We start from the raw sequence: 21586 nt of genomic DNA, 5'->3' as shown, positions 1-21586 counted from the left end.
AGTGGGAAATGCTGGTGGACACCCAATGTCTTTCCCCTGGACCTTAAACTCTGATTCCAATCAGTCGCATATGACTTCTGCTGCATTTGCCCAGTTTCAATCTTTTTTTTTTTTTTTTTTTTTTTCTGAGACAGAGTCTCGCTCTGTTACCCAGGCTGGAGTGCAGTGGTGCCATCTGGGCTCACTGCAACCTTCAACTCCTGGGTTCAAGCGATTTTCCTGCCTCAGCCTCCCAAGTAGCTGGGATTACAGGCACCCACCATGCCCAGCTAATTTTTGTATTTTTTAGCAGAGATAGTGTTTCACCATGTTGGCCAGGCTAGTCTCAAACTCCTGACCTCAGGTGATCTGCCCACCTCAGCCTCCCAAAGTGCTGGGATTACAGGCATAAGCCCAGCCCAGTTTCAATCTTTTAAATATTTAAGTTAGTAAAATTGCTAAGAAAAATTGTTCATTTTAAGTGCAAATTATTCCCTTTTCTTTTTTCTATTATTAAATATGTATTTTATGAATAAAAAGTTAAGGTTTTTAACTAGGAATTAAAATGTACTTCTGATTTTTAGGCTTGTTTTGTGCCAGTTGTCATTTTTCACACACACACATGCACACACCCCACCATCACCACCACCACCACCACCATTTCTGTAAACCAATCAACAGTGGAGACACTAGAGACTATTATGTGAAAACCGTTTATTCTATAGCCTACTGGGAATTGGCTAGAAGTTAGACGGACATTGGAAATGACTTTTAAATCTTCACTTGAGAAGAAGCATGCCATGAGTCTAAATAACCAATGTCATTTAGCAAACAAAATACAAGTGAACAAAACACAATTTCTCTGATGAATGAAGTGGTTGCCATAGTTTTTCCCAATATGTAAAGATAGTTCTCATAAGAAATATACCACCTAAGCAGTAGTGATCAGAATATTATGCAAACTTATTGGGGGTAATTTATATTCCAAATCAGAAGAATAGAAGACATCAAAGTCTTTCTTCAAAAGAAAAACAAAACAAAACAAAAAACAAGACTGTGTCAAATGATACAGAAATGGCACTGGCTTCCTATATGTTGACTGAGATACTTTTTACTGCAGAGCAAATTAAAAAGATATGCTCACCCCACTTTTATTTTTATGCACTACTTTTAGTTCTGTGGAAATGAAAGCTATACTGAATTTAAAACTTTTTACACACATAATCCTGTGCAAATTTTGTAATCCTTTGTTTGACAGATATTAACCCAACTTTCTAATATATTTTGTATATGTTTCTTTTTGTTTGAGACAAAGTCTCACTCTGTCACTCAGGCTGGAGGGCAGTGGTGCAATCACAGTTCACTGCAGCTTCCACCTCCTGGGCACAGGTGATCTCACCTCAGCTTCCCAGGTAGCTGGGACCACAGGCGTGCACCACCATGCCCGGCTAACTTTTTGTGTGTGTGTATATATATACATATTTTTTTTTTGTAGAGATGACGTTTTACCATGTTGCCCACATTGGATATTTTGTATACATTTCAAAAGGCAACTACAAAAATTGGTTTTTCATATTTCTACAAATATTGTACAGAATGTTTAATATCTTGTAAATATGGAAGCTGTGACAAATTTTTGTATTTAGAAAGTATGACAATCTGAAAATCAACATTTTACAGAAATGACACCATTCTGTTGAAACTGGAGTATACTGCACTTATATATCATTATTTCTAATATACACCTAAGTATTAGAGAAATTAGTGCACTAAAGGACAGTGGTGGTTTTTAAAAATGATATCTTTGCTGTGGCAAGTTTGTCCTGCTCTGACCAAAGCAACATTTGAACCAACAGGCCCTTCTAATCTTACGCCAGCAGCACAATGGGATCGAGGCCAGGTTCTTGTGCAATTTGTGAAACCTTTGGTTTGCAGAGTTGTTAGCGTAGTCGCTTGGCTCATCAGTTCTGAGCATTTGAATACCTAATGTTTCAAACTGTTAGTCCTGTTCTGATTTATATTCATCCCTGCCATTCCTATTAACTTAATTACACCTGCCCACAACTTAATTTACTTGCCTTTGTTACTACAGTTTGAACTCCAGCTACATTTTTCTAAGAAATTAAATTGCTAGGTTTTTATAGCTGACTGCACTCTTCCAACTTCTCTACAGACTTTATGGTCTTTTTGGACTTTGCTTTTTAGCACATGTTGGGAACTGTTAATGAAGTTTTCTTGCAGCACACTTGAAGTTAAATAGCTTTTTCCAAGTTTAATACAGTTTGATGGCTCTTCTTGGGGTGTAGATGGGTGGGGGCACTTGCATTGCCCGTTGGAGGAGACTCTGCCTTCTGCTCAGCCAAAAATCAGTGTGAATCCCTTTCTTTGACTGTTCCATCTTTCTCCATACCAAACCTAAATTCTTGATCTTCCACCTGTTCTCATTTCTTCTGTCCTATCTCTTGTTAAGACTCACAACAGCTGTTCCCCATGCTTTGCGTTGTAACATTCCACATGGTACTCCATAAAAGCCTGATATAGATGACCTCTCTATAACAGAACTGCAATTATTCTTGTCATGCTTCAGTTCTTTCTGTGGCTCTCCTCTGGAGTGTCTCCAAATTCTCCTGCTCAGTTTTGGCAAGCTGGCCTAGAGTTCTCTTACAGGGTCTGGCTAGCATATTAATTTGCTTGTGGTTAAAAGCCTTTGTGCTCAGTACTGAGACAATCACATAATGAATTTTCATTTCCATTTTATTCTGAACTTGCAAACTTCAGAGATTCATGCTATCTTCAGTGTTTAAATGGTAATGCCTTTTGTAAAATAAAGGATGCTGCAGGCCAGGCACGGTGGCGCATGCCTGTAATCCCAGCGCTTTGTGAGGCGGAGACAGGCAGATCACTTGAGGCCAGGAGTTCAAGACCAACCTGGCCAACACGGCGAAACCCCGTCTCTGCTAAAAATAGAAAAATTGGCCAGGCATGATGATGCATGCCTGTAATCCCAGCTACTCGGGAGTCTGAGGAATGAGCATTGTTTGAACCCAGGAGATGGAGGTTGCAGAGAGCGGAGCCAAGATCACGCCACTGCACTCTAGTCGGGGTGACAGAGTGAGACTTTGCCTCAAAAAAATTTTAAAAAGCCTGTGGTTATTTTGATGGGATAGCAAGGATAACATGAATCATGTTAGGTTTGGCATAAATAGTTCATAGTTGACCTAGTCTGTCTGACTGTCTGAGGTGAGTCATCTGATGACCTTGACATGCTAAAGCATTGGAATGAATGTCTATAGATCGGACAGAGGTGGGTTCAGAGAACTATTTAGGAGACATCTGGGTGGGAGTTGTGGCCAACAATGATGACAGGTGAGCAGTGGGGAAAAAAGCCAGGATTGCAAGGAGTTAAAGATCACCCATTCAAGAAGTCTGGCAGAAGGAGCAACCCAGGAAATGTATTCATTTAGTGGCAGTCAGAGGTAACAATATAAGAAAAGCATTCTGAGTCTTCTTTTAGGCAAACTGAAATTTGCCATTAGAGAAGAAGGGAGTTCTTTGTTTTTTGTTTGTTTTAGGGACTATTTAAAAAATAAGAACATTTCTGTCTTATGAGTTAAGGCAGCACTATCCAATAGAATTTTCTGTGTTGATGGAAATAGTCTACATCTGTGCTATCCAAGTATGGCGCTATAAGCCACATGTAGCTATTTAAATTTAAATTTAAATTAATTAGTGTGACTACTGAGCAATTGAAACGTGGCTAGTATATCTGAGTTGAATTTTGATTAATTAAAATTAAAATTAAAATTTAAATAGCTACATGTGGCTGGAGGCTACCGCATTAGACAGCTCAGAGTTCAAGTTTTACTAACAAGACTAGCAGATTAATGTCAAAATATTAATGTCTTGAAACAATAAAAGTGTATTATTCAACTGTATCACATCCAAACCGATCAGTGCTAGGGTGTAGGAAGGACAGCATTCTGCTCTGTCTAGTCATTTGGAACACTGGCTCCTTCTATCTTGTGTGGTGCCATCTTCAACCCTGAAGGGTGCATGTTGGAGGGGAAGAGACAGAATGTGAAGAATCTCTTGAGAAGTGTTATGGGCCATGTCTGGAAATGGCCTACATTACTTCAACCCATATACCCATATGCTAATAGTTACAAATAAATGACATGGCCCTACCTAACTGCAGGCTGAAAGAAAAGGAGCCAGGTTTATGGACACATAACATTACCCTGACAAACTGAAATTTGCAGAGTTCTGGGATCAGTCTCTAATACCTCCTCCATAAGGAAATGGAAATACATTTTAATCAGTGTGCTAAGGGAGTAAATCTGGTTCAGTTCTGGATGTGAGGAAGAGACTGAAGGATCAAAGTGGGGCATTGGGGGTTCAATATGGGGCAGGGATCAGGAGGAAGAGATGGAATAAATAATAGAGGGCAGAAAAAAGTTGGTATTTGCTGATGGAGAACCACTTCTAGGAAAGAGAAACAAAAAGAAACAAAGTGTGAGAATAGAAATTTTGAGGTGAAAACGAGAGAAATTCAAGGTTCTTAGGTTAAATCACTTTGTCTGCTCTGAGGTTATTTGCTTATTATGACAAGCCTTTGGAAGATGTTTGGATAGGTGCTTAAAATTAGAAGAAAAGACCCAAACAGGTACTGTAAAGAATGCCTTGGGCATGCATTGTAGAATTTGGAAGGTATTTGTTTCAGACTAATCTGGTAATCCAGATATTTCACAGAAAGTGTCATGTAAATTCAAATATGTATCTTCTTTTTCTCTTGATAAATATCCCTATGGTAAGCCATGGAGTTCTGTTAATCTTCTGTTTGACCAAATAACTAGGCTTGGAAATTTTAACTTAACCTTTTTCCTTTTACCACAATTAAGGTGCCAGTATAAGAGTAGAGCATTAAAGCTAGTAAGTATATTAACATGCAACCATTTTAAGAAAAATCAGATGAATAGAGAATACTGAAACTAGTAATTCGTATTTTGACAGCATCAGTTGAACTGTCAGCACAGCATGAAGTTTGAGAGTAGAATTATTTCTCAAATTAACATTGAACTTAAACTGGGAAGAAAATACAAATATTCTTTGTTGGAGAAATTATAAAATCTTGCAATTGCAACAAACAGCCTCACAGTTTAGTAGTATCTTGTGTATTTGCCTTCTACTCCCTACTCTACTGCTACCTCAGCTTCCTCTCTATCCATGTCATTAAAGAACTCTCTTAGAAAAATTCATAATTGAACATGAACTGAGATGGGATGGGGTGGGAAGGCAATGCCTTACTTTACATAGTTGATTTCCTTTTTAATCTGCCCAGAAAAAAATTCTCCCAGATTCCCATTCTCGATTCATGTAGTTGAATGAGGATGGCTGACTCCTAGGCTCCAAAGGTGACCATAAGACTCAAGTGTGGACAGAGTATTCTATTCTGCCCACAATGACAGGCACATGAACCAAGAAAGACAAATCAAAAGCTGTCCTGGATATGTGTGTGTGTGTGTGTATGTGTGTGTGTGTGCGTGTGTGTATGTGTGTGTATATATATATATACATATATATATATAGAGAGAGAGAGAGAGAGCGAGTCTTGCTCTGTTGCCCAGGCTGGAGTGCAATGGCACAATCTCAGCTCATGGTATGGGTAGATGTTTAATGTTTGAATGTATAATAAATGCATACAATGGAATACTATGCAGGCATTTATTTATTTATTTATTTTGAGACAGAGTCTCACTCTATCACCCAGGCTGGAGTGCAGTGGCACGATCTCGGCTCACTGCAACCTCCGCCTCTGGTTCAAGCAATTCTCCTGCCTCAGCCTCCTGAGTAGCTGGGACTACAGGTGCCTGACACCATGCCTGGCTGATTTTTGTATTTTCAATAGAGATGAGGTTTCACCATATTGTCCAGGCTGGTCTTGAACTCCTGACCTTGTGATCCACCTGCCTTGGCCTCCCAAAGTGGTAGGATTACAGGCGTGAGCCACCACACCCAGCCTATGCAGCCATTTAAAGCATGATAATGTGGAATTGTTTATTGACATGTAAGGTTACCCATAATATAATGTTATATTTTAAAAATCAAATAATAAAATAGTAGATATACTATGATCCTGTTTCAATAAAAAAGAATAGCCATATATACAGATACATACATCAAAATGTTAATAGTGGTAAGATTATGAATGATTTTTTATTTTATTGGTTAACTCTTTGTATTATCTGAAATTTTACAATAACAGCATTTATTTGACCTATTTTTTTTTTTTTTTTTTTTTTTAGAGACCAGGTCTCACTCTGTCACCCACACCGGAGGATAGTGACACAATGACAGCTCACTACAGCTTTGAACTCCTGGGCTCAATTGATCCTCCTGTCTCAGCTTCCTGAGTAGATGGGACTACAGATGCACACCACCACACATGGCTAAGTTTTTTTTTTTTTGGAGACAAAGTGTTGCTCTGTCGCCTAGGCTGGAGTGCAATGGTATGATCTCTGCTCACTGTAACCTCCACCTCTCGGGCTCAAGCAATTCTCCTGCCTCAGCCTCCCAAGTAGCTGGGACTACAGGCATGCGTCGCAAGGCCCAGGTAATTTTTTGTATTTTTACAAAACCATTGAGACGGGATTTCACCATGTTGGCCAGGGTGGTCTTGAACTCCTGACCTCAGGTGATCTGCCCGCCTTGGCCTTCCAAAGTGCTGGAATTACAGGCGTGAGCCACCAGGCTAATTTTTAAAAAAAAAATTTTTGAGATGGGATCTCACTATGCTGCCCAGGCTGGTCTCAAATTCCTGGCCTCAAGTGATCCTCCTGCTTTGGCCTCTCCTATAACTGGGGTTACAATTACAAGTCATCACACCTGGCTGATTTATTCTTTCCTGATTTTAAAATTATTTCCATTTTGAGAAAAACCAAGTAGATACTAAAACAACCTTTTTTCTGTCACAAAACTTCACTTAAACAACTAATTTTGGCATACAGTTTTCAACTGGACAATATTAGAAACAACATGGATTTCCTAATGCAAATTGAAATGTTGGATACATTAATCTTGATGCTATTTCTGATTAAAGTAGACCTTTAGCAAAATGATCATTATCAAACCTTCATTTCTATATAAAATGTCTTATTTTTTATATCCATAATTACTATTAGACTCTTCCTTCTCCTCTTATTTACATTCTTACCCAGGATATGAAGAATGGAATAGACCTTAATTTCTTATCCTATTTTTTAGCTAAAAGTTAACTTTTTGCTAAAAGTTAAAAGGAAGTAGATTTCTGAAATTAAAAAAAAAAAAAAGAAATGTCAGTGGCTGCTACCTTTAAAGTACCTTCCTTACATGAGGGAAGTTTGCAAAGGTGAAGGTCTTTCCCAAGAAAATACCGAACCATTACCAAAAATCTAAAAGTATATCCATTTTAAACAAACACCTTTAATAGACTGGTTATAAAACTATAATTGGACATTTTTAAGGCCAGTTTATACTTTTCCCTTTTCAAAGACATTAATTAATATAAATAAGACATTTACAGATGATGTTCTCTATACAGAGCAAGAATATACTCTTGGATATCTCCGAAGAGAAGTATAATTGCACTTATTTTATACAACAATTAGCATAACAGGGAAATGGGAAATATTTTTGCATATAAATTCCGTTTCTTAAGTATAATTAAAAAGTATCATTAAGAGTCAGTTAAAAAAAATAGGGCATATACTGTCTGTATATGGCTACCTGTCTTTTAGTAACATTAATTTTGTTTTTTTGTTTTTGAGACAGTCTTGCTCTGTTGCCCAAGCTGAAGTGTAATGGCACGATCTCAGCTCACTGCAACCTCCACCTCCCAGGTTCAAGCGATTCTCCTGCTTCGGCCTCCCGAGTAGCTGGGATTATAGGCACCCACCACCACACCTGGCTAATTTTTGTATTTTTAGTAGAGGCGGGGTTTCACCATCTTGGCCAGGCTGGTCTCAAACTCCTAACCTCAGGTGATCTGCCCGCCTCGGCCTCCCAAAGTGCCAGGATTACAGGCGTGAGCCACCGCACCCTGCCTAATTTTGTTAATCTTGCCAGTTTCAAGTCATTGACACAAAAATGTCAGCACCATATTAAGAAGTCACACTCTGGTCTATAAAATGTGACAGCCCCAGGAGAACCATTACCCCATTATTCATTTTCAGTAAAAAGTCTAATATAACAGTGACAAATATTGTACCTTAGATCCTTAATCATACGATACAAATCATTTACAATACAAATTGTAAAGATGAACATGTGCTGGCACAGCTAGGGTTTACATACTCTTTGGAAGCTCAAAAAGTTCAAGAACGTCTTATCGGTCTTCATTTCAGATCTAGTAGCATAAAAGCCGGGTTTTCTAAGTAGGATTTCCACAAATTAGAGAAGCGTGACATTGTAGCACCATCAATAACTCTGTGATCAGCTGACCAGCTCACATTCACTATCTGTGCCTTATATACTTCTCCTTTCTGGTTAAATCGGGGAATGGCCTAGAAATGAAAAAAAGAAAAAAAAAACAAAGAGTAAACCCTCACTTGCTCAAAGCTCAAGCTCTAACAATGGTGTAAGATCAAGCAAACCCTTCTTCCTACAGTAGAGAAAAAAATGGGCATCCCCAATGACTTTTGAAAATGCTGATTCCTACTCTTCCCATCTTCGAGTATGTGCCTGGAGCTTTCAGAAGTTCTCCAAGGTACTTCCTATCCCTTGTACAATTCCTGTACCTACATTCATTAACTTTCATCTCAGATTTCAAATATTTAATAATTTTTTACTGTATACCCACTATGTGCCAAGTACTCTTCTGGGTTCTGGGGAGAGACAGACAATTAAATAAGGCTTCCTCACTGAAGGCAGTGAGGAAACAAGCCATTCTCAAGCTCCCCTGACCATTGAGTTGGCCAGGAAGAAGACAGAGGACAACAACATGCTTGTGTTCTTCGTGGATGTTAAAGCTAGTAAGCACCAGATCAAACAGGCTGTGAAGAAGCTCTATGACACTGATGGGGCCAAGGTCAACACTGGTCAGGCCTGATGGAGAGAGGAAGGCATATATTCTGTTGGCTCCTGATTACAATGCTTTGGATGTTGCCAACAAAATTGGGATCACCTAAAATGAGCCCAGCTGGCTAATTCTAAATATGTATCTTTTCACTGTTAAAAAAAAAAAAAAAGGATAGACAAAATATAAGCCCCAACTTATTATTAGATTCAATAGACATAAAATCATGCTGTCAAACTACTCTAAAAGTTTCTAAGCCCTACTCTGTTTTTCTATACTGATCTCCTCATGGCTGGGATACAACAGTCACAGCCAGATGTGGATCCCTGATGACACTAAGTAGCATCTGTGTAAAGCCATGTAGGCCACTGCAACTACTTGTCTTTGATTCTGAATGAGATGAGAAGCCCTTAGAAGTGTCTGAGCAGATTGGCCATTCACTGAAAGAGGACGACTTTAGGAGGAGCAGGTCTGATGGGGGGGGCAGTGGGGAAACGAGCAGGAGCTCAGTTTTAGACATGCTAAAATTCAAGATGCCTTTACACATCCAAGCAAGATATAAGAGTTTAAAGCTCAAAAGTGAGGTCTGGTCTAGAGATATAAACCTGGGAGTCATCAGTGTATAAATGGTATTGAAAGATCAGATAAAGAAAAGGGGTGAGAACTGAATCCTGGGGTGCTTCAATGTGTAGAGATTGGGAACATTAGGAGGTATGGGTAAAGGAGACTTAGAGAGAATAGGCAGTGACAAAGGAGGAAAACCAAAATGGCCAGGTATGCTGCAAGTCAACATTAAGAATGTTTTCCAAAGAGGTTGGATTGATCAATCATCTCAAGGTCAACTAGTAGGTCAAGGAAAACAAATACTGAGAATTGAGTAACATGGAAGGCTTAATGACTTAAATAATTGAGCAAGAAGGAATTAAATTCTATAATGAAAACAAAATAGCAAAGGAAAGATGATACAAAGGGAGAAAGGAATTAAATACTATTTGTCCCTATCCAACAAATATTATTTTAAGTGATGAATAAGATTTCTTCTCTCAGAACTATGTTTCATGGCTTGAAGAAACTAGGATAAAATGATTTTGTAAAAATATATCTATTGAACAGATATTTATAAATCAAATATTCTTTTGTTCATAGCAGCATTATTCATGAGAGCCAAAAAATGGAAATAATCAAAATATTCACTGACGGATGAATGGATAAACAAAACACGGTATATATTTATATAAAATAGTATATTATTTACCCTTAAAAATTAATGAAATTCTGATACATGCTACAACATGAATGAACCCTGAGCCAGATACAAAAGGACAAATACTGTATTGATTCCACTTACATGAGGTACCTAGAATAGTCCAATTAATCCATAGAGACAGAAAATAGAATGGTGGTTACCAAAGGCTTGGGAAATGGAGAGATTATTCAGTAAATGCAGAGTTTCAGTTTGGGATAATGAAAAAGTTCTGGAGACAGATGTGGTGATGGTGGCAAACAATGTAAATGTACTTAAGCCACTGAACAATATACTTAAAAATGGTTTAAATGGTCAAGTTATGTTTATATATTTTACAGTTATATACATATACACATATAATTCAGAGGATAAATCTCTTTAAGGAAAGAGAACACAAAATTTTGTCAAACAGGTATAATGGTTTGGAAACTTCAGGAAGCCAGAATTTTTTGAGAATCAAATGTTGAATTCTTGTTGGAAAACAGAATGAGTGATAGAAGTTATCACTCAGAGAACTCCTGATTTGGAAAGAATAGTGACATACTGTGTGTTTTTGGTTTTTTCTCCCTAACTCCTCTGCTTGCCAGAAGGGTAAGTCGATGCCAGAAAGGGGGAACGACTTAGATGCTAATTTACTATCTGCTAGAAAGCAAATCAAAGGCTGAAGGGAAGCATTTGTAAGGGTTCCAACATGCAAGGAATAAACTCATGAGGACAAGTCCCACAGACGTTCAACATGGAAGCATTGTAAGTACAGAAAAGAAAGGCTCTTCTTAAAATACACTCTCCTTAATGTAGTGACAATGACATTTAATAAACATGGTATTGAAGTGGTATCCAGGAGCATATTTGCCTCAGTGGTCCTCAACCCTGAATTAATGGGGGTACCCAAGTCCCATCCCCCAAAATTCCAATTCAGTTGGTAGAGGGGAAGCTTGGCCATAATTTTTTTTTCAAGCTCCCATATGATTCTAACATGTAGCCAGGGTTAAGAATCATTGCAACCCTTATTCTAAGTCCGTGTCTTCTAAACCACTGTCACCTATCACCTTTTCGTACTCATTTGGGTTCCTGTTCAAAATTTAAGTTCTGAGGGTTCCACCCCTAAGGTAAAGAAATCTGCACTTTTAACTAACACTCCCAATGATTCCTGAGCAAAGAATGCTCTAAATGAGTCTCACTTTGTTTAAAATAACATTTTGAATTAGTTTTCTATTATTCTTTGGTATAATGAAATGAAGATATTTTGATAGAAGTAGACTGGCTATATTTGTGATTATTCATAAAGACTCAATATCTGTGCCTGGCATAATCCACAATGGTTGATCCATACAGAAACAACCCAGATCGCCACCATTTATTACACATAGAGGTAGCCACCAGAAGTGCAGGCCTAGCTCTTAGGAAGAAATAATAGGTTTTTGGATTCCTGGGCAAGATGGCCGAACAGGAACAGCTCCGGTCTGCAGCTCCCAGTGAGACCAAGGCAGAAGATGGGTGATTTCTGCATTTCCAACTGAGGTACCCAGTTCGACTCATTGGGACTGGTTAGACAGTGGGTGCAGCCCATGGAGTGCCAGTGGAAGCAGGATGGGGCGTCACCTCACTTGGGAAGTGCAAGGGGTCAGGGAACTACCTCCTAGCCAAGGGAAGCCATGAGGGACCCTGCTGTAAGAGATGATGCTATCCAGCCCAGATACTGTGCTTTTCCCATGGTCTTTGCATCCCACAGACCAGGATATTCCCTCGGATGCCTACACCACAAGGGCCCTGAGTTTCAAGCACAAAACTGGGAGGCTGTTTGGGCAGACACCAGGCTAGTTGCCTTTTTTTTTTTTTTTTTTTTTCATACCCCAGTGGTGCCTGGAACACCAGTGAGACAGAACTGTACACTACCCTGGAAAGGTGGCTGAAGCCAAGGAGCCAAGTGGTCTTGCTCAGTGGATTCCACCCCCACAGAGCCCAGCAGGCTAAGATCTGCTGGCTTGAAATTCTCGCTGCCAGCACAGCAGTCTGAAGTCAACCTGGGACGCTCGAGCTTGGTGGGCAGAGGGGCATCCACCATTACTGAGGCTTGAGTAGGTGGTTTTCCCCTCACAGTGTAAACAAAGCCACAGGGAAGTTTGAACTGGGCAGAGCCCACAGAAGCTCGCAAAGCCACTGTTAAACAGACTGTCTCTCTAGATTCCTCCTCTCTGGTCAGGCATCTCTGAAAGAAAGGCAGCAGCCTCAGTCAGGTGCTTATAGATAAAACTCCCATCTCCCCGGGACAGAGCACCTGGGGGAAGAGGCGGCTATGGGCACAGCTTCAGCAGAATTAAACCTTCCTGCCTGCCGGCTGTAAAAAGAGCAGTGGATCTCCCAGCGCAGCACTTGAGTTCTGCTAAGGGACAGACTGCCTCCTCAAGTGGGTCCCTGACCCCATTCCTCCTGACGGGGAGACACCTCCCAGCAGGGGTTGACAGACAACTCATACAGGAGAGCTCTCGCTGGCATCTGGCAGGTGCCCCTCTGGGATGAAGCTTCCAGAGGAAAGAGCAGGCAGCAATCTTTGCTGTTCTACAGCCTCCACTGGTGATACCCAGGCAAACAGGGTCTGAAGTGGACCCCCAGCAAACTCCAGCAGATCTGCAGAAGAGGGGCCTGACTGTTAGAAGGAAAACTAACAAACAGAAAGCAATAGCATCAACATCAACAAAACGGACGACCATGCAAAAACTCCATCCGAAGGTCACCAACAGCAAAGACCAAAGGTAGATAAATCCACAAAGATGAGGAAAAACCAGTGCAAAAAGGCTGAAAATACCAAAAACCAGAACGCCTCTTCTCCTCCAAAGGATCACAACTCCTTGCCAGCAAGAGAACAAAACTGGACGGAGAATGAGTTTGATGAATTGACACAAGTAGGCTTCAGAAGATGGGTAATAACAAACTCCTCCGAGCTAGGGGAGCATGTTCTAACCCATGCAAGGAAGCTAAGATCCTTGATAAAAGGTTAGAGGAACTGCTAACTAGAATAACCAGTTTAGAGAAGAACATAAATGACCTGATGGAGCTGAAAAACACAGCACAAGAACTTTGTGAAGCATACACAAGTATCAGTAGCTGAATCGATCAAGCGGAAGAAAGGATATCAGAGATTGAAGATCAACTTAATGAAATAAAGCGTGAAGACAAGCTTAGAGAAAAAAGAATGAGAAGGAACAAACAAAACCTCCAAGAAATATGAGACTATGTGAAAAAGACCAAAACTGCATTTGATTGGTGTACCTGAAAGTGATAGGGAAAATGGAACCAAGTTGGAAAACACACTTCAGTATACTATTCAGGAAAACTTCCCCAACTTAGCAAGACAGGCCAACATTCAAATTCAGGAAATACAGAAAACACTACAAAGATATTCCTCGAGAAGAGCAACCCCAAGACCCATAATCGTCAGATTCACCAAGGTTGAAATGAAGGAAAAAATTGTTGAGGGCAACCAGAGAGAAAGGTCGGGTTACCCACAAAGGGAAGCCCATCAGACTAACAGTGGATCTCTCTGCAGAAACTCTACAAGCCAGAAGAGAGTGGGGGCCAATATTCAACATTCTTAAAGAAAAGAATTTTCAACCCAGAATTTCATATCCAGCCAAATTAAGCTTCATAAGTGAATGAGAAATAAAATCTTTTACAGACAAGCAAATGTTGAGGAATTTTGTCACCACCAGGCCTGCCTTATAAGAGCTTCTGAAGGAAGCACTAAATAGGGAAAGGAAAAACCAGTACCAGCCACTGCAAAAGCAACCCAAAATGTAAAGACCATCGACACTATGAAGAAACTGCATCAACTAACGGGCAAAATAACCAGCTATCATCATAATGACAGGATCAAATTTGCACATAACAATATTAACTTCAAATGTAAATGGCCTAAATGCCCCAATTAAAAGACAAAGACTGGCAAATTGGATAAAGAGTCAAGACCCATCGACGTTCTGTATTCAGGAGATCCATCTCATGTGCAAAGATACACATAGGCTCAAAATGAAGGGATGGAGGAAGATTTACCAAGCAAATGGAAAGCAAAAAAAAAAAAAAAAAAAAAAAAAAAGGCGGGGGTTGCAATCCTAGTCTCTGATAAAACAGACCTTAAACCAACACAGATAAAAAAGACAAAGAAGGGCATTACATAATGTTAAAGGGATCAATGCAACAAGAAGAGCTAACTATCCTAAATATATATGGACCCAATACAGGAGCACCCAGATTCATAAAGCAAGTTCTTAGAGACCTGCAAAGAGACTGAGACTCCCACACAATAATAGTGGGACACTTTAACACCCCACTGTCAATATTAGACAGATTAACCAGACAGAAAATTAACATGGACCTTCAGGACTTGAACTCAGCTCTGGACCAAGTGGACCTAATAGACATCTACAGAACTCTCCACCCCAAATCAACAGAATATATATTCTTCTCAGCACCACATCGCACTTATTCTAAAATCGAACACACAATTGGAAGTAAAACTCTCCTCAGCAAATGCAAAAGAATGGAAACAATAACAAGCAGTCTCTCAAACCACAGTGCAATCAAATTAGAACTCAGGATTAAGAAACTCACTCAAAACCACACAACTACATGGAAACCAAACAACCTGCTCCTGAATGACTGCTGGGTAAATAACGAAATGAAGGCAGAAATAAAGATGTTCTTTGAAACCAATGAGAACAAAGACACAACGTACCAGAATCTCTGAGACACAGCTAAAGCATGTGTAGAGGGAAATTTATAGCACTAAATGTCCACAGAAGAAAGTGGGAAAAATCTAAAATCAACACCCTAAAATCAAATTTAAAAGAATTAGAGAAGCAAGAGCAAACACATTCAAAAGCTAGCAGAAGACAAGAAATAACCAAGATCAGGGAAGAACTGAAGGAGATAGAGACACAAAAAACCCTTCAAAAAAATCAATGAATCCAGGAGCTGTTTTTTTTTTTTTTTTTTTTGAAAAGATTAACAAAATAGATAGACCGCTAGCTGGATTAATAAAGAACAAAAGAGAGAAGAATCAAATAGACACAATAAAAAATGATAAAGAGGATATCACCACTGATCCCACAGAAATACAAACTACCATCAGAGAATACTATAAACATCTCTTCACACATAAACTAGAAAATCTAGAAGAAATGGATAAATTGCTGGATGCATACACTCTCCCAAGACTAAATCAGGAAAAAGTTGACTCCCTGAATAGACCAATAACAAGTTCTGAAATTGAGGTAGTAATTAACAGCCTACCAACCAAAAAAAGCCCAGGACCAGAGAGATTAACAGCCAAATTCTACCAGAGGTACAAAGAGGAGCTGATACCATTTCTTCTGAAACTATTACAAACAATAGAAAAAGAGGGAATCCTCCCTCACTCATTTTATGAGGCCAGCATCATCCTGATACCAAAAGCTGGCAGAGACACACACACAAAGAAAATTTCAGGCCAATATCCCTGATGAACACTGATGCAAAAATCCTCAACAAAATACTGGCAAACCAAATCCAGCAGCACATTACAAAGCTTATCCATCACAATCAAGTAAGCTTCATCCCTGGGATGCAAGGCTGGTTCAACATATGCAAATCAATAAACGTAATCCATTACACAAAGAACCAATGACAAAAACCACATGATTATCTCAATTGATGCAGAAAAGGCCTTTGATAAAATTCAACACCGCTTCATGCTAAAAACACTCAATAAACTAGGTATTGATGGAACATATCTCAAAATAATAAGAGCTATTTATGATAAACCCACAGCCAATATCATACTGAAAGGGCAAAAGCTGGAAGCACTCCCTTTGAAAATCGGCACAAGACAAGGATGCCCTCTCTCTTATCACTCCTATTCAACATAGTATTGGAAGTTGTGGCCAGGGCAATCAAGCAAGAGAAAGAAATAAAGCGTATTCTATAGGAAGAGAGGAAGTCAAATTAACTCTGTCTGCAGATGACATGATTGTATATTTAGAAAACCCCATCAGTTCCGTCCAAAATCTCCTTAAGCTGATAAGCAACTTCAGCAAAGTCTCAGGATACAAAATCAATGTGCAAAAATCACAGCATTCCTATACATCAATAACAGACAAACAGTGAGCCAAATCATGAGGAAACTCCCATTCACAATTGCTACAAAGAGAATAAAATACCTAGGAATACAACTTACAAGGGATGTGAGGAACCTCTTCCAGGAGAACTACAAACCACTGCTCAAAGAAATACAAGGGGACACAAACAAATGGAAAAACATTCCATGCTCATGGATAGGAAGAATCAATATTGTGAAAATGGCCAAACTGCCCAAAGTCATTTATAGATTCAATTCTATTCCATCAAGCGACCACTAACTTTCTTCACAGAATTAGAAAAAACTACTTTAAATTTCACATGGAACCAAAAAAGAGTCCACATAGCCAAGATAATCCTAAACAAAAAGAACGAAGCTGGAGGTATCATGCTACCTGATCTCAAACTATACTACAAGGCTACAGTAACCAAAACAGCATGGTACTGGTACCAAAATAGAGAGATAAACCAATGGAACTGAACAGAGGCCTCAGAAATAACACCACACATCTACAACCCGTCTGATCTCTGACAAACCTGATGAAAACAAGAAATGGGGAAAGGATTCCCTATTTAATAAATGGTGTTGGGACAATTGGCTAGCCATATGCAGAAAACTGAAACTGGACCCCTTCCTTACACCTTATACAAAAATTAACTCAAGATGGATTAAAGACTGAAATGTAAGACCTAAAACCATAAAAACCCTAGAGGAAAACCTATTCAGGACATAGGCATGGGCAAAGACTTCATGACTAAAACACCAAAAGCAATTGTAACAAAAGCCAAAATTGACAAATCAGATCTAATTAAACTAAAGAGCTTCTGCACAGCAAAAGAAACTATCATCAGAGAGAACAGGCAACCTATAGAATGGGAGAACAATTTTGTAATCTATCCATCTGACAAATGGCTAATATCCAGAATCTACAAGGAACTTAAACAAATTTACATGAAAAAAAACACCCCATCTTAAAGTGGGCAAAGGATATGAACAGGCACTTTTCAAAAGAAGACATTTATGTAGCCAACAAACATATGAAAAAAAGTTCATCATCACTGGCCATTAGAGAAATGCAAATCAAAACTACAATGAAATACCACGCCAGTTACAATGGTGATCATTAAAAAGGCAGGAAATAACAGGTGCTGGAGAGAATGTGGATAAACAGAAACGCTTTTACATTGTTGGTGGGAGTGTAAATGAGTTCAACCATTGTGGAAGACAGTGTGGTGATTCCTGAAGGCTCTAGAACCAGAAATACCATTTGACCCAGAAACACCATTTGACCCAGCAATCCCATTACTGAGTATATACCCAAAGGATTATAAATCATGCTACTATAAAGACACATGAACACGTATGTTTACCGCAGCACTATTCACAATAGCAAAGACTTGGAACCAACCCAAATGCCCATCAATGTTAGACTGGATAAAGAAAATGTGGCACATAGACACCATGGAATACTATGCAGCCACAAAAAGGAGTGAGCTCATGTCCTTTGCAGGGACATGGATGAAGCTGGAAACCATCATTCTCAGCAAACTAACACGGGAACAGAAAACCAAACACTTCATGTTCTCACTCATAAGTGGGAGTTGAACAATGAGAACACAAGGACAGAGGATGGGGAACATCACACACTGGGGACCTGTCACATGGTGGGGGGCTAGGGAAGGGATAGCATTAGGAGAAATAATGTAGATGACGGCGGGTTGATGGGTGCAGCAAACCATCCTGGCATGTGTATACTTATGTAACAAACCTGCACATTCTGCACATGTATCCCAGAACTTAAAGTAAAAAAAAAAAAAAAAGAAAGAAAAAAGAAATAATGGACTTTCTAAGGCAAACTCAGAAACTTAAACCTACAAAATGAGGGGGAAACCTTAGAAATGGTTACTCTTCATTGTGTTGAGTCCCTGAATTTGCTTAAACTCGATTTTTCAGTTATCTAATACATGTACCTTAATTGATCCAAGGGCCCCAATGGCTACTTCAGGTGGCAATATCACTGGTTTGGTATAGGTACCACCAATCTATGTAAAAAAAAAAAAAAAAAAAAAAAAAAGGAGAGTATTACAAGTTAGGATTTTTCAGGGAACAAATGCCAAGTGACATTTTCTATTTTTAATTAAGCATATGATCAGAAACTTAAGCAATGGTTTATGTATGTCAACATTATTACTCACTGATCCAATGTTGGAAAGAGTAAATGTTCCTCCTGTAAGATCAGTGGTGCTGAGCTGACCCACAGAGCCCAATTTCTGGAGGCGGTTCAGTTCAGTGGCGATGTCAAATATAGAGCAGATCTGAACATTTTTCACATTAGGGACAATCAAACCCTGCTCAGTATCCATTGCTATCCCAATATTATGAGAAGCCTAAAAAATAAAAAATTATACAGTAGGGCTTTTAATGAATAAGCTAACAGCAAAGAAAGGATCAACCTTCACTGTCATCTAGAAACCACTACCAAAACTCATTTTTACCAAATTGGTAGCGATTTAAAAGAAATAATTTAAAAATAATTGTTAAAAGATTTTTTGGGCCAGGTGCAGTGGCTCACGCCTGTAATCCTAGCACTCTGGGAGGCCAAGGTGGCTGGATTACCTGAGGTAATGAGTTCAAGACCAGCCTGGCCAACATGGTGAAACCCCATCTCTACTAAAAATACAAAAATTAGCAAGGTGGCACAGGCCTGTGATCCCAGCTACTCAGGAGGCTGAGGCATGAGAATCGCTCAAACCCGGGAGGTGGAGGTTGCAGTGGGCCGAGATTGTACCACTGTACTCTAGCCTGGGAGACAGAGTAAGACTCTGTCTAAAAAAAGATAATGTTTTTGTTGATAAGAATGTAGGCAATAAGCTATTTCCCAACACTGTCAGTGCAAATGTAACTGGTACAGGTTGAGCATCCCTAGTTCAAATATCTGAAATCTGAAATGCTCCAACATCTGAAACTTTTGAGGGCTGAAATGTCATGTCATGTAGCCAATTTCCTTGAAAACTGATTTATCACCCTGAGTCAAGATCCATCTTCAGAATTCTCTATACTGACAAATACAGAAATGTAAAGTTTTTATTTTCGATTTATTGGATGGATTAAGTATCTCAGCATTCCTTACTATATGATAAAATACATATATAATAAAAAGTATATTCAATATTTTGTCCTTAAACATTATGCTGCATAGTTGTTGAAACAGTTCTCATTTTGTAATATTTAACCATATCAGAGCCCATCAATTAAAAAAAAAAAAAAAAACAGAAAAATGCAGCCATTGTTCTGGCAGGGCATAGTGGCTCGTGCCTATAATCCCAACACTTTGGGAGACTGATGCAGAAGGATTGCTTGAGGCCAGGAGTTCAAGACCAGCCTGGGCAACGTAGCAAGACTCCATCACTACAAAAAAAATTTTTTTAATTAGCTGAGTATTATGGCACATGCCTGTAGTCTCAACTACTTGGGAGGCTGAGGTGGGAGGATCATTTGACCCCAAGAGTTTTAGGTTACAATAAGCTATGATTATGCATGGGTGACAGAGCAAAACCCTGTGTCAAAAAAAGAAAAAAAGAAAACTGTGTGGCCGGGCACAGTGGCTCGTGCCTGTAATCCCAGCACTTTGGGAGGCTGAGGCGGGTGGATCACAAGGTCAGGAGATCAAGACCAGCCTGGCTAACACAGTGAAACCCTGTCTCTACTAAAAATACAAAAAGAAATTAGTTGGGTGTGGTGGCGGGCGCCTGTAGTCCCAGCTACCCGAGAGGCTGAGGCAGGAGAATGGTGTGAACCCAGGAGGCGGAGCTTGCAGTGAGCCGAGATCACGCCACTGCACTCCAGCCTGGGCTACAGAGCAAGACTCCGTCTCAAAAAAAGAAAAAAAAAAATTGTTTCATGTATAAAAATGTTAAAAATATTGTATAAAATTACCCTTAGGCTATGTGTATGAGGGGTAAATGAAACATAAGTGAATTTCATGTTTGGACTTGGGTCCTATCCTCAAGATCTCTCCTTTGTATATGCAAATATCCCATAATCCAAAAAAAAATCTTAAATCCAAAACACTTCTGGTCCCAAGCATTTCAGGTAACGGATACTTAACCTGTATAGACTTTTTGGAGAACATATGACAATATGTACCAACATTTATAAAAATTTGTGTTAAGGAACTAAATGCAGAAGTATGTAGGGATACGCAGGGATGTTGAGTACACACTGTTTATTAGTTTGAGAAACTGCAAATAATCATAATGTTTATAAACAGGTCACTGGCTAAATAAATAACAAAGCTATATGTGTTGACACATAATGATGTTTACAATATAGTAAACGAAAAAGAAGAGGCTGGGCACAGTGGCTCATGCCTGTAACCCAGCACTTTGGGAGGCTGAGGTGGGTGAATCACTGGAGCCCAGGAGTCAGAGACCAGCCTGGGCAACATGGCAAGACCCCATTTCTACAAAAAAAAAAAAACCAAAATTAGCTGGGCATGGTGGCAGGTGCCTGTAGTCCCAGCTACTCAGAAGGCTGAGGTGGGAGGTGGAGGCTGCCGTGAGGTGATGATTGCACCACAGCATAGATATTCTCTATGGGAATACTTTAGACAGGCAACAGAGTGAGACCCTGTCTCAAAAACAAAACAAAACAAAAGAAACAGAAAAAAAGCAAGTTAAAGAAAATATTAACAATTCTATATCTTGTAAAAAGTATGTGAAAATGAAATCCTAGAAAGATGTATATCTCAACATAAACAGTGAGTTATCTTAGGGTCATGGAATTGAGGGTAAACATCTTTGTTTTCTTTTTTCTTTTCTTTCTTTTTTTTTTATTTTTGACAAAGGCAGGGTTTCACTTTGTCACCTAGGCTGGAGTGCAGTGGCATGATCACAACTCACTGCAACCTCCATCTCCTAGGTATCATGATTCTCCTGCCTCAGCCTCCCAAGTAGCTAAAACTATAAGTATGCACTACCATGCCTGGCTAATTTTTTTTTTCTGTAGAGATGGGGGCCTCCTCACTTTGTTGCCCATGCTGGTCTCGAATTCCTGGGCTCAAGCCATCCTCCTACCTCTGTCCCCTAAAGTGCTGGGATTATAGGCAGGAGCCACCACACCCAGCCAACATCATGATTTTCTTGCCCGAAATTTTTGTGATAAGTATATACTTAATCAGGAGATATTAAAATTAAAATTA

The 21586-nt window shown here is 39.3% G+C and overlaps 1 protein-coding gene across 4 annotated transcripts in view; it reads right to left on the bottom strand.

Annotated features, from left to right (window-relative positions):
* The window catches only part of DBT (dihydrolipoamide branched chain transacylase E2), a 69165-nt gene that overhangs the window by 8934 nt on the left and 38645 nt on the right, over positions 1–21586 (bottom strand). For 3 of the 4 annotated variants that reach the window (XM_007977825.3, XM_073008546.1, XM_007977827.3), the window contains 3 exons: positions 18582–18773; positions 18357–18428; positions 677–8516 (listed from right to left, as the gene is read on the bottom strand). In XM_007977825.3, coding sequence (XP_007976016.1) covers positions 8349–8516; positions 18357–18428; positions 18582–18773 — 432 coding nt within the window. In that variant the 3' untranslated portion in view covers positions 677–8348. Of the gene's footprint in view, positions 1–676; positions 8517–18356; positions 18429–18581; positions 18774–21586 lie in introns of those variants that run through there. The other variant, XM_007977826.3, reaches the window with a different exon arrangement.

This window comes from Chlorocebus sabaeus, chromosome 20 (genome assembly GCF_047675955.1).
Source record: "Chlorocebus sabaeus isolate Y175 chromosome 20, mChlSab1.0.hap1, whole genome shotgun sequence".
In the NCBI taxonomy this organism is placed as follows: Eukaryota; Metazoa; Chordata; class Mammalia; order Primates; family Cercopithecidae; genus Chlorocebus; species Chlorocebus sabaeus.
This window is presented reverse-complemented; position numbering and strand designations above follow the sequence as displayed.